This window comes from Mytilus edulis, chromosome 11 (genome assembly GCF_963676685.1).
Source record: "Mytilus edulis chromosome 11, xbMytEdul2.2, whole genome shotgun sequence".
Taxonomy (NCBI): domain Eukaryota; kingdom Metazoa; phylum Mollusca; class Bivalvia; order Mytilida; family Mytilidae; genus Mytilus; species Mytilus edulis.
The window spans coordinates 66,460,988-66,475,618 of record NC_092354.1 but is presented as its reverse complement, the minus strand read 5'-3'; the positions used below and the strand labels follow the sequence as shown (position 1 = coordinate 66,475,618).

Sequence of the window (14,631 nt, the reverse complement as noted above, 5' to 3'; positions counted from 1 at the left end):
AGTTTGAAGAGAGAACAATAATACGCGTCTTCACTTGTTTGTGTCTGTCTGTTATATCAATGATGTTAAACCATATAACAAAAACATATCATTCATTCGAATGCCATATTTAAATCATACTATCTTGACAGCTTTCAAAACAGTACATCAAAACAGTGACATGAAAACAGTACCATCTGATAAATGACCAAAAAGAATAGCAAAATTGTCAAGTCATGACCGTTGCGGAGATAAATTTGCGCTTACAGGAATGTTAATGGCTTTTCCTATAAATTCCACACGATTTGACAGTGATGATAACGACAGGTGAATTATTGTTTGTTTATTTGGATAGATTTATTTTATAGTTTGGTTTAATGTCCGTAATATTTTCTGTTTTTTTTTTTGGTCAAATATATCTTTTTTGTTTGTTTTTGTTATTTTTTTTTTTTTTTGTCATATCAGAAAAAAGATCATTTGATGTATACCGTTACCTGAGTGAATCGTCTTATCTTGATTGGGTCAAAAACTGAAATTCTGCCGATTACGTCAGAATAAGATTATTCCTTCTTCTTTGTTGTGTTATTCTTTTATATATGATATATTGCCGAGTGCAATTGAAAGGCATTAGAATACAATTATGATTTGTTATTCTTTTCTTTTTATTGCAGTATTATTTTGCATTTTTTTAAAGATTTTTCGAATTCGCAAAGGAGTACGATATTAAGGCCCGTTTCGGCTAATGACAATTAGGATTTCTTCGAATTTAAACAGTGCATAAAACAAAAGTGCGATGAAATATTTTAAATTCTTTTTCATTTCAAATTTCCGGATATTAAGTAACCAGAATGACAAAAAACATAGAGCATGTATCTATTTCAATACTTGTTTCAATTATTTTTTGCTATATTTATGTAAGTAATTTATCAAGACATGTACTATCGATTATATTGGTTTACAAACTAATACAAGAGGAATTGTTTCTTTCGAGTTTAGTAACTACTTAAGTGAGCTTTGAATCGGGAACTTTAAATTTTATTTTTGTTAAGATATTACCGATGTTGCGTCATCGACCGGTAGATTAAAGTCACGCCCATTCCTAATACACCATTCTTGACCAATGGTAGCACTTGAACTGTTCAATTTGGAGGTAAAAACCACGGTACCGTCTAGATTCTACACACTTGGTAAAGCAGGAAACGAAATATACGTTGACATTCATGCATTTGTTCACAGGAACTTCTATAAGTTGATTAAATACATTCAAATTGTCACTACATATAGTCGTATGTTTAGGGATGTAAAGACTTGATGCACAATAAGGACGTGGTAATTGTTTAAATATACTTTCTACATTTACACGTGATCATGTCATATGCACGTTTTGATTAGATGCAGCGTCCGTTGAAATTTTTCCGGTACTTGTCCAGTTAATTTTTTGTTATTTGTTTATTTTTTACATAAAGACAGAAAACAAGCAAGCATGATTAAACGATTACATGATTATGTACAGTTATTAGATATGGTATTAAAGATATTTATATTTTATTATATTATTTAACCTCCAGATAGCAAGACATTTAACTAATTATAACTATAATTTTCGTACCAGTTATGAAATGATTAAATCACCTAGGGTGGCAAAAATCAGTTATTCTACAATTAAATCTTTAGAATTTCATGGATTTATTTTTTAATTTTTTTGAAAAATCATTCAAGCTGATATACAAATAAATTGTATGATTTCAAGTCATAAACAATAGGTTTATGCTTTTATGAATATATAGAAATCTTTAAATTTGGGTTTCTGTCCAGCAAGGAGATTTTAAAACTTAAAAATGCATTGTAAATAAGGCCAACAATCTGATGCTCTGATACAAATCTAATCTGCACTTTCAGTATCAGGCTAATAGCGGACCTGAATTTTAGACAAAATTCAAGAGATAAATGATATTCAATTAATAAGAGCCTCATACTATCCTATCCTTATCATCAAAATCTCAAAATATTTTTGTTGAAATAGAATTTATGTTTCTTCTCCACTTTGATTGGATGCCATCAAGTGAAGCGATCACAATTTTGACCTCTGATTGGGCCCATATGTGGTGAAAATCCCTAACCTGTGTATGCAACTACTTTCTTGTGTAGTTGAACAGCCATAAATTTGCATTTCCTTTTTTTAAGTCTAAAGGAAGCAACTACAAATGTATATACCTCAATGCTTAACTATAACAAAATTTCTGCGTGAGATTCATGTTCTGGTATACCACAACTGGTACCTGCCATGAAGGACAGATTGTAGTAAGAGAGTTGTCACTTGACAAAGTTTGATGTTTAAACATCCCTGCAGCAGACTGAAAGTAGTTGTTCAGCCTTTGTTTCAACAGCCGGATTTTAACAATCAACATATGACATATTTCCTTATCCTAGCCAATACAAGGGGACAAACAACGAAAACAAAACTTATGAGTGTGAAAACTAAACAAATCATCGTCTTATTAACCAATAGGATACATTAAATATATGTTGGTTCTGTGTCGAACAAAAAAATTCATTGTATTACATTCGATTCGTGCTGTGATTACATTTATACTTTGCGGGAAATGTAAATGTACTGTATGCCAGGTGTAATATATTGAAATGTCACTTCGTCTGCGCAGGTGACATACCGAGGGACTAAGTCTAGTGTATCAGTATGTAGAACCAAACAGGTGGATGAAAAAACACATTGTTGTAGACATGCCGACTTTAATGATTTATTGATAACTTCCCCAAAGAGGTGTTGACTTGGCTAAAAAAAATCATCCAAGTGACTAAAATTGACAAGTAAGCACTGATTCCCACATAACTGGAATCATTTGATTAAACACACTAATGGCATGTATATATATAAAAAGATGCATTAGATCATCATAACCCTGTGCTTAAAACCCTTCATGGAGATTTGGGAAAATGTAAGAGGTGTGTAGATGTATTCTCCCTTACTTAAAGACCATATATGAAGCAAACATCTTAATTTTAGTTGCTTGTGTATAATCTGGAGTTTGGTATGGCGTTCATTATCACTGAACTAGTACACATATTTGTTTAGGGGCCAGCTGAAGGACGCCTCCGAGTGCGGGAATTTCTCGCAACATTGAAGACCTAATGGTGACCTTCTGCTGTTTCTGTTCTATGGTCTCGTTGTTGTCTCTTTGACAAATTCTCCATTTCCATTCTCAATTATATCTACAGACATATTTTAATAGTAATTCTTGAGTTAATTAATGAGTGTATGTGTTTGTGAGTGTGTCAGGATATCATCGTCCGACTCCAGCTACACCGTCTAAAGGTTAATCGACTCTGTGTTACTTTTTACACCTATTTCTGTACATAACTATACTATTGTTTTGCAATCATCTGAACAGCTGGTTTTTCGCATACACATTCTGTAACAGATAAGTTCATTTTAACACTATTCAGCTGGGAACTAGTAGACAGGAAATCACAAATGGTTAAAAAAAGGTTGACGGGAAGAGAACCGAATAACGAAGACAACAGTGTAAAACACGTAAAGTAAATCCTACCGCGATCAAACTGGTTGAAGTTGTTACAATTACGACATAAGAATTCTGATAAATTAAAGTCATATAACAATAATTTATTGCCTCGAGAAAGGACGTCGATTAGATAGGATATTACTTGAACGACCCTTTTAATTCAAACTTTCTTGAATCGACTTCCGGAATCCGATTCGGGGGGACAACATGGTATGAGTCTAAAAACATAAACATTTTGCGAAGTCCCAAACACATGCATGGGTAAGATAATATCATTGTGTGTCTGTGTTATTTTTAGTTAACATATACACCTCACGTTTCATGTTGAACGTAATAACAATACGTGGTTAGGTTAAACAGTATGATTATAAGATTATTAATAATATTGGTGTCATACTTATTTACTTCATTTCATTTTTATGGCTTCTTGGTATATCTTAATAAATCGAAACTATCTAACGTTAACATCTCAAGTTATCTTTTGAACGCCAAACTATACGTCTATTTGTGTATTTTGCCAATCAATTTGGCATTGTTTATTCCTTCGTTTTACACTAAACATGCGTTTATGACATACCATTTCACTGACAAGTGTTTCTTATATAATATTTTATTGGATAATTTGAATGTCTCAAAACTGTTACTTGTAAAAATTAGGTAAGTTTTAAATACAAAAGCTGAGTTAAATTTCTATCGAAATAAAACTATTCATAAATAACATTTGAAACTTTCCTTGATAGTTCAATCGTTTTGTTTCTACAACTTCAGAAGTTATTAGGCGATATAAACCAAAAGCATGTGCACGTTAATGGATATTTCGATTTTATTTAAGGTGAATTTAAACAAAAATACATCGATAGTACATCTATAGAAATAAATGCTTAGGTCACGCTCTTATTTCAACCAGTCAATGGTCTTACCATTAAATTCTGCAAATTGGGTTTGCTCTCTTTATACATTGTCACGTTGGCAAAATTCGGCATTGTTAAAAGGAAATAACGTCTACAGCAGTAAAAAGGACCATGTTATACATATAACATGTATAAGGAATATATAATAATTTAAAAAAACAAATACAAATACATAAATAATTTTGAAACGTATTGGGTACGCAAGTGTAAGAAAGTATTTACACCTCGACTTAACGGGGAGGGATTCATATCCAACTCGTTTTTTTTCTGCAAAGGTAATATCTTGGTAAGCTCGCTTGAACCAAGAAAGCATTATAAATAATGTACACTATCCTCCTTTCGGATTTGTATAGTGCTACAGACATCTAGATTTGGGTATCTTTTGGTCTAGTCGACTCTTTAAAGAGGGTAGTATATATGGTTCAGATAGATTTTGTTTGAACCTATATTCTCAAGTCTTTTGTCTGTAATTATAAACAGACAAATTACCTCACCGTGTTACGGAAGCTGTGTGTGTGCTTTGGTTGCTTTTGTTTACTAAAAACATATACTCGTATGAACCGATTGACATTGCCGTTATATTACTTATAATAATCAAATCAATTAGATATAAATAGTATGTAGAGCATTATCCCTTAAAACTTTGGTCTTATATTGGTTCAAAAATATATTTCACTCATCAACAATTTCAGTAAATTCATTAAATGCAAATGATAGCATGCATAGTTACGTGTATCAGTTTTAGCAAATTACATAACCACACAACAATGTTGTTTTTTTTCTGCAAAGAGCTATAATTGTTACAAATGTTCTCAATGTTGATTAGCTGGATGTGTTCTATGAAACCATAATAAATTATCATCTCCATTATTGATCCCTTAGAAATGAAAAAGCAGCATACCATTCAATTATATATAGACATAAATATTCACATTGTGTATTTCTTTACACCACCACACTAGAAAACGTAATTGCGTATTACACATTTCTCGTAATGATGACACAATTCCAGTATTAAGTAAAAAGTAACTATATAACATGTATACATACGCCTAAATTATAAACAAATGAATAGCAGGATAGGTTCTATTTTCAATGTTTTAGTGTCCGTATGGTTTTAACTACAAAGTGTTTGAAACAAAATGCAATGCAATATTTTTAGACTAAATACACGTTGGTTAAACTGTTCGCTGCGAAAATTTCGCATAAATTTTCATCGGAGGGAATTGCTGACCAATATGGAATAATTGCAATGTATGATCGTTCAGGTAAAAATCATCAAACGAAAATTTCACAAACTGATGCTTGGTTTGAATCAGATTATTACATGTTTTTTTTCATATCGCATGTATTATCAGCCCTAGGTTTGATATTAGCCCAAGAGCCACATCGCTCGAGGGCTGATATTGACCGAGGACTGATAATACATGTGATATGAAAAATGACATGTTATGATCTTTTTATCATATATTTCAACAATGGAGAAAAATAAAAGTTCTCAAATAGTAGTTCAAAGAGTAAAAGGTTCACCGACGTCGGACCCTAAATGTAGTAAATTCGATCTGAACTCTTTCTAGCATATTCCTCAACAGAGATGAAAATCAGCAGTATGATACATTTTAATATGGACGACAAAAAAAAATAATCCAACGATATACATAATGAACACTGTCAAGTTGGAAAAGTAATCATTTTTTAAAGTAATTTTCTAAATTATGTTTTAAACTTTAAAAAAATGCATTTATTTTATTGTTTGTTTGTTGTTTTTTTGTTTACACAATAATCTTTCAGTTATCCAAATAATTGTTTTGTATCCCACTTTGTAATGTTTTTCACTGAAAACGTACCATTGAGGTGTATTTTCCGAAATGTGTAGAGTATCGCCGGAATGCCATGTAATAACGTTACGGAAAGGCATGTGATAATAATCGAAGCATGTGATATTTTTCATATCAGCCTGTTAAACACCATTTCGGAAAAATATGGAATTCACGTTAATTTAATGCTATTATCATACTGTAAAAATTGTATGTTATTTTCTCTAAGTATATGATAAAACTAATTATTAAAGGTACCAGACTTATAATTTACTACGCCAGATCTAAATAGTTATAAAGCCAAACAATTACATAATTGAAGAGCATTGAGGAATTAAAATTCCAAAAAGTCGTGCTAAATACGGCTAAAATATATGCTTGGGATAAGAAAATACTTAGTATTTTGAAAAAAAATCATACTTTTATAAACAGGAAACTTATAAAAATGACAATAAAATCGATACTCATGTTAACACCGAGGTACTGATTAATGGATTGGTGATACCCTCGGGGACGAAACATCCTTCAGCAGTTGCATCGACCAAGTGGTGTAAATAGTTATCAAAGGTACCAGACTTATGATTTAGTACGCCGGACGCGCGTTTCTTGTACATAAGACACTCAGATCAACATAGTTATAAAAACAAACAATTACAGGATTGAAGAGCATTGAGCACTCAAAATTGCATTTGTACATAATACGGCTAAGGTTTAAGATCTATGTCCAGGATGTTTTTTTTAATGTGATAAACATAATTGATTCTTTGGTTCAAACTTATAGCATATCACTTGACACGACTAACACTGAGATTATATCTTCATTTAGAAAACTTCATTTGTATATTCAGATATGAGCCTTACCCTAAGAAAAATAATTTGATTTAGATGAAATCGCGTGAAAAGTCTTTTTATTTAATTTATTGGTGCACAGCTTTGTCATGTTAATGTCGTAACGAGAGTCATTCAATGTCTATCAATGCTGATTTTTCCATCTTATTGGTGTATGTATTGAATAAGCGAGATATTGAAATTATTAAACATTAAAACTATCTACACAATTTCTAAAAACAAACAATTGACCTTTCAGTATTTCTGTTTTGTATATACCAATAAAGATCAGATGTCTCAAGGAGTATCTATTGATATTTAGAGATATGGCATATAACACAGTAACGTTTTGCTTGACAATGACATTTTGAATATAGAGATGTGATGTTTCGTGTTTGTTCTCACGTTTAAAAATCTTTAAGTTTATGTGACAATTTATTTGAAATTTTTTCGTCCATTATAAATGTAAAACGTCAATAAACAGTTGGTCCATCTTACTGCAAATGTTGCTTGATATAAATTTAAGGTAATAATATCTTATGATAAACTCATAGCGCCACATCTTTAAAGATGATATAAAAATGTATATGATTTACTACTGACCCCCTTCGGATCTATACAGTGTTGATAAAATGTCCAATGAGTTGTACTTGCACTGTTTATGTGCGTAGAGGGAACAAGTGGATCATATAACAAATCTTCCACACACGGAAGGCTCTGTGTAAAAATAAACAATGAAATACAATAAGTATAGATTACGTCACCAGTAATAGTAAATGGGACTTCATGAACCAAATCTGAATTTTACCGACCCTATATGGATCCGCAGATCCTAACCACATAACGTCTTTTAACCAATCATAGTTTACCCGAACTTTATACATGCAGATATTGCGTGCTAGAAATTATGGATCAAATTATCCATACCTAAAATCTCGTAAAAAACATATTGGTATGGTAGTTGTATCGACTCTTCAAAGTAGAAACCAAAGTATTCAAATCGTATAAACATTCTTAAAACAACAAATAAGTTATCGACAATTAGAAAGTTGGTGACATGTATTGAATAGTGTTGAGCATTAAATTTGTTAGCTTGTGTATGTTATCATTTTCTCCGGATTTTTTGAAGTGTTAAATTAGTATAGTATATTCATTTCATAATTCTCTGTTATATAAATATATCATACTGTTATTTTAAGATATACATGCATGTATTTTACGAGCCAACAAAACCTTTATCAAACTTCCTCGCCTAATGTTATTTTAAAACTTGAATATGTAGACATGTTCTGCTAACAGTTAACTACTACATATTATATGTTATAGACATGGCGTCAAATGACAAGAACAAAGAGTCAATGAAAGGTGAGTTACTTCGTATATAAAGTTCATTTCAATTTTTAAAACAAACATGTAGTCTTAAATTTTTTGTAAAATATATGGGAAATTATCTTTTTGTTTGCAAATATAGATACATGAAAAAATGACATTATCAAGTTAAAAAAAGTACCAACTTTTTTTTTCAAATTATATGAGCAAATCAGCCTTCATACGGAAAAATCAGCATTGCTTTACTGGTAACGTTGTCCTGTCGATATAAATCAGGAGTTAATATTGCCTTTCGTACAGGGTCAATACGGAAAATGGAGCATGGCCTATTACAAGACGTTTACTTCCGGTTTCAGTTTTTCATACTTAACAGTTAATTTTTGATGAATCGTTATGCATAACATACATTTGTATTCATATTTAGGATGATTTGTTTAGGCTTTAATAATGATTTGATTAGAAAGGATATCAAGCAAACCCAACATGACGTCATTACTTAATATTTTCGAGAATCAATTCCATAATCTTAACAAATATAATTATGTAAGATCAAATGGAAATTGTACACATATCCGATAATAAATGTATCTGAGGAAGCTGAACAAAATACACAGAGAAGGGCAAATAATTGATTATTTCCGACTCTGTTCAATATGAGGTAAACATGGTAAATGAATATACAAATAAAAATGTAGATTTGTTTTTTACCTATTAACAAAATCAAAACTTTCTGTCACTGTTTATAACTGCAAGGACTCATTCTATTTCTGTTTAATTTATTGTTTTTCTTTCGAGTGGACCGGTACTGAAAAAAATAGTAAAAGATCTAGACTCGAAACTATGTCATGTTAATTCACAAATCCTTCGTGTTTGATAAATCATCAAAAAAGGTCAATTTGTATCTATGTTCCGTTTTCTAAAAATTTTTGTGGTTTTACTGGGATGTTGGATGTCAATATGTTGATATACATTATAAACTGCTACATTTGCTATGATATCAATTTTTGCATCTATTGGCTTTGTTTCAGGTGACGAAAGACGATATCCAATCACAAAAGAAACTGAGGTAAAAGTTGATTATTAAATATCGTTGACATTCACACCAATTTTATTTTCTCAATTCAACAAGTCAGGAAAAAGGCCATTGTTATACCTGTTATATTATAGTTCGTTTCTGTGTGTGTTGTGTTTCTGTTGTGTCGTAGTTTTCCTCTTATATTTGATGGGTTTCTCTCAGTTTTAGTTTGTAACCCTGAGTTATTGGGTTTTTTTCTCAATCGATTTATGAGTTTCGAACAGCGGTATATTACTGTTGCCTTTATTCAAATCATGCCAATCCCAACAATTTAATGTTGATGCATACACATGAATGTTTTGTTGTCAACGTACCCTAGTTGTCAAGTGTGATATGCCCCACCCTAAAGCAACATGTATTTTGTAAAAGTAAGACCATTTATGTCATTTATCTTTGAATAAAAAATTCAACTATTTTAGTATATTTAAAAGATAGGAGACACTTAGATTGTATGTTATCTTTGAACAAGGCTGCACAGTAAACTATAGTTGTTCACTTTTGCGTCACTTCGTCTCTGTTCGAGAGTTATCTCATCAGAACCGTACCACATCTTCTTAATTGCATATAAAATTTATCAAAAGTCATAACAATTTATATTTGACATGCAATTTCTAAAAAAAAAAGCAAAGGCTAGACTTACTAAAAGTGATTTTTGCTTGTAACATCAGCATCATTTTTATCCGTTATTTTTTGTAGTCCTTCTCTTGCTCAATTTGATTCAATGTACACGTGCACATTTTCGCATTTACTTTGGTGCTGTCAAGACGCTTCGCTTGTCTTTAATCTAGCAGTACCATTTGAGACAATTCAGTGTGTTCTTATTTTGTATATGTGAATAGCAACTATGAACAAATAGCAAATCTAAATAACCTGTTAGCGAATTGTCTAAACGATGCTCAATTTGTATAAGTCAAGTGTATCTCAATATTCGTCACAAAAAAGCCATGTCCTGTCCTGTTAATTGTTTGTGAACCTACTAAATGTTAGTCAAATTTATTTTTTGCGGATATTATTTAGATATATATATATATATATATATCGTTGACTATTATTCGGACGTTTAATATATATATATATATGTATAAATTATCGATTCGTCTGGAACAGGTTTGTATAAAGTGAATCGGTGACACCGATTATTGTTTTAAATAACACTATTGTCTACCTTTTAATCGTAGATGCGCTGATACGTGTACAGCGAGGGGTGTCTTTGTCGATCAAACACTTTCTTACTCCCATATGATTTGAGGCATCAAGTATAATTCGTCTTCTTGACAACTTTCTGTATATGTCATGTACGTGGTGTTTTTGTCTAATATGCCCACGCTGATTGAGAAACTTTCGATCTGGCTGAACATATGTCTATATATTTCATATTCTTTATACCATTATAAACAGATATTGCAGTCTTTCAGTGACATTCAATACTCCTTGATAAGACAGAATTTCGTCTTTGTGAATAATGGTACGCCACTAAATCATTTCAAATTCCAAATTTTGTTAAGGACCACATAGTACAGGTCAAGTTCGATTATGAACGATTTCATTGTGTTATTTTTTACCAGATGGAAGACTTTAGATAAAACTGATAAAACAAAAAATCAAACGTAGAATAAAAATTCTACAAATATCATGTTGTGTGTTTATCTGCACATTTCTGTTCAAATTTCTCAAGTAGAGTATTGGTTACCGACAAAGTTGTATATGTGTAGGATTCAGAGGTACGATGGGGTCGCTGAAGTGCTATGGTCACGCTGAGGCGCGATGAACTACGTCGAAGTACGGTTTTCGTTTGCTGATTTGAAATTTATCACATTTTGATTTATTACTTACCTTTTTTATTTTACGATTTTTTTTGTTTTACTTTCATTAGGTCAGCACGTATGCCAATCTTCATGAAGTAAGGATTTTACTGGTTGGCAAAACAGGAAACGGGAAAAGTGCAACGGGCAATACTATTTTAGGGCGGAAATGTTTCTCTTCAAAATCTTCATCAAATTCAGTTACATCCGAAGCAACAATGGGGAAAATGAGATGGAAAGAAAAAGTATATACAGTCGTAGATACTCCTGGATTATTTGACACTAAAATGACAGAAGAAAGACTGAAATTAGAGTTAGTCAGGTGTTTTAGTATGTTGTCACCTGGACCGCATGTTATTGTGTATGTATTGAAAGCACAAAGGTATACAGAAGAAGAAATAAAGACTACTAGTCAAGTCATGGATCTTTTGAAAGAAAGTCCCTACAGCCATATGATCATATGCTTTACTGGGAAAGATGATTTAAAATTTGATGGAGTAACCGAAAAAGAGTTTTTGCAAGAGTGTACTGGTCATCTAGGAAGATTGATAAGTCGGTGCCAAGGAAATGTATTGTTTGTAAATAATCGTTTAACGCAGCCGGACGAAATCGATGATCAATGGAAACATATAAATACTTGTTTTGAAAAAATTCATAACCAGAATAATGGTTCTTATTACAGCAATGCTCTACTTCAAGCAATAGAGGAAACCCTAGAAAAGAAGATACTGGTGGCGGCACAAGTAGCAGTAGTAAATGAATCGCGTGCACTACTACAATGGAAAATTTCTGAAAATGACCCTTCAACGTCAGATCTTCAAAACGTTTTAATTGATCTTGCCAAATGGTTTTGTGCGTCAGTCAAAAACATTTTTATACCCTGGTATATTCCCAAAGCTATAACCGATTATTTATGTTCGATATCATGAAATTGAAACAAGAAATAATGCAGGGTAGTTATCGTAATATACACAGACGTGAAAGGTAAATTTTTCACAGAAAATTGAAAATTAAAAGTTTGTTTTTTAGTTTGTGATACATGTTTTTTTACTTCTTTGCTAGGATATTTTATTGACTATTGTCAAACCTGAGCAGGACACAATCAGTAAAATTTGAAATACTGAGGCTTTAATGTTTAGTGCATATACATGCAACGATCCTAGACCGCGAAAACATATCGCTAGTACAACGATACATCGAACGATACAATCGACTAACCAAATCGTGATGGTGACCGTAAAACTAATATTGTGTCAATTTTAGTAATTCTTCATAATTATTGTGTTGTAGCAGTGGTGGGCTTTTTTTTTTTGGTTTTTTTTTGGAGGGGGGGGTGGAAGTATAGTGTGAATATGTACAGGGTAAAGTCTTAAATCGGTTTAATTTTGAATAAAAAGTGTTTGCAATGAAAAAGAATGTATTGAATATCACTTTAAACATCTTCCAGTTGTATAAAATTCGAAGTAAATGAAAAAAACAAAACAAGTAGTTATTCGTAAGGCGGTTTGGTGTACGGCAGAAAAAGCAGTACAGCTATGTTTTATTAAAAATAATTGCGGCTGATTAAGTTCTTAACTCGGAAATGGGATCTCCAGCATAAAATACAAAACAGGTTATCTCTAATTACAATGTATGAGCACAGCTGGCCTTTGCTAGTTTTGTATATTTTTTTTAATGTTTGATGCATTTATGTTTAAGAATTATGCTTGACGTCCAATTTCGCTTAGCAAGTGCATTAATGTTAAGGGACTAGCTAAATCCAAACTCCGGTTGCAGTATTTTCTAGCTGTGTTTAAGACCCATTGGCGGCTTGTGCTGTTTTCTACTCTTTGTTAAGGTTTTTGATTCGTTGACACATTCCTCGTTTCCATTCTCATTTATATTTCAACAAAGAAAACAAAAGTTCAAGAAAATATAAAATGATAAGTCAAGACTTAGAGTCTGCATATTGTGCATTTGGCCAAATAAATACAGCATTATTGAACACAGTTTCACCTTTTCATGTTGGCCTCTGGCTCCACACATGTGCAATAATCACATTGGCGTTTCCTCACCTCATGGTCTATAAAAAATTACGTTTTATTTTTTATTACATTTGTACATAGGCGAATGTGTACGTGTATACATATGAACATTCAAAGTTTTAAGCTTTATTACATATGTGCATGGGCGAATGTGTACGTGTATATATGACAATTCATTCAAAGTTTTAAGTTTTATTACATATGTACATTGGCGAATGTGTACGTGTATATGACAATTAAAAGTTCTTATACATATGTACATGGGTGAATGTGTACGTGTATACATTTGAAAATTCAAATTAAAAGTTTTCAGTTTTATTACATATGTGCATGCGCGAATGTGTATATGTATGTGACACGAATTCCATCAACGTCCGACTCCAGATATACCGTCTACACAATGAATCGACTCGTCGTTGATCTTGACAACTACTTCTGTACATCCCTGTACTATTACTTTACAATCATCTGGATGGCTTGTTATTCTCATACCCGTTCTGTAATACAAAAGTTTTTTTTATAAATCAGTCGAAAAAGGGGATAAAAAACCCTGGTTTGGAAGAGTAACGCAGTAAGAGAATAACATGGTAACAACACGTAGCATGCAGAACAAATCCTCCCGAGAAAAAAAAGTGAAAAATGTATCATTACCCCACACCTCTACAAAAAAAAAAAAACAACAACACATAAAATAACAACAAAAAACACATATAAAACGTTATTATACTATGCAAAAGACATAAGGAACACTGATCCAAGACTTTAAACTAGTTCTTTTATAACAAATGAGAAGTTACAGTCGCGTCATAATGGTTCAATAAGTCTTTTCAATAGGGAGAACAGGCAGACGTCCTTGCGAATCAAAGTATCCTCATCTAGATTAGTTTTATTCATAGTCTTATGTAAAAGCATTTTGGGGCCCCTTGCACCTTCCCTAAATCTGCCTCTGCTGAAACTATTAATTTTTATCGCCTCTGATCTATACTAAACATAATTACACTTACGAACAGCACTGTAAAAGTCTGGGAAGTACACATCTACAATTGTCACATCCGACACGTTCGGAGGATCCACGTGCAATTGACTGATTTCCTATAGAACATCCTAACCCTTGACCAGTTACAAAATATATAGAATTAAGTGTACCTCTAAATCAATAGTTGAAGATACTCTAGGTAAGCTTTGTATCAATGAGTTAATAGAGCTTTCTTACAAATTGACGAATGGTACGAACGAACGTAAAGGGAGCTCGTATTTCATTTCTACAATAACAGTTAAAAAAGTCTTTGTTTTATCCAGTAAAACAGCATTCTTTTCTAAATCAAGT

At 32.0% G+C, this 14,631-nt stretch overlaps 2 protein-coding genes and 1 long non-coding RNA gene across 3 annotated transcripts in view; 1 reads left to right on the top strand and 2 right to left on the bottom strand.

The window, feature by feature from the left end:
* LOC139496111 (uncharacterized) overlaps positions 1 to 14,631 on the bottom strand; it is a 198,761-nt gene that overhangs the window by 40,156 nt on the left and 143,974 nt on the right. The gene's annotated exons all lie outside the window — the stretch shown is intronic.
* Positions 4,074 to 12,316, top strand: LOC139496108 (GTPase IMAP family member 9-like). Its single transcript, XM_071284571.1, has 4 exons — positions 4,074 to 4,175; positions 8,401 to 8,439; positions 9,432 to 9,469; positions 11,352 to 12,316. The coding sequence occupies exons 2-4, from the start codon at positions 8,403 to 8,405 to the stop codon at positions 12,207 to 12,209; spliced, it is 933 nt and encodes a 310-aa protein (XP_071140672.1). The 5' UTR covers positions 4,074 to 4,175; positions 8,401 to 8,402; the 3' UTR covers positions 12,210 to 12,316.
* LOC139496112 (uncharacterized) lies at positions 13,481 to 14,426 on the bottom strand. The gene is made up of 2 exons (XR_011657543.1): positions 14,309 to 14,426; positions 13,481 to 13,801 (listed from the first exon to the last, which is right to left on the bottom strand). It is a non-coding gene; the product is annotated as an uncharacterized lncRNA (long non-coding RNA).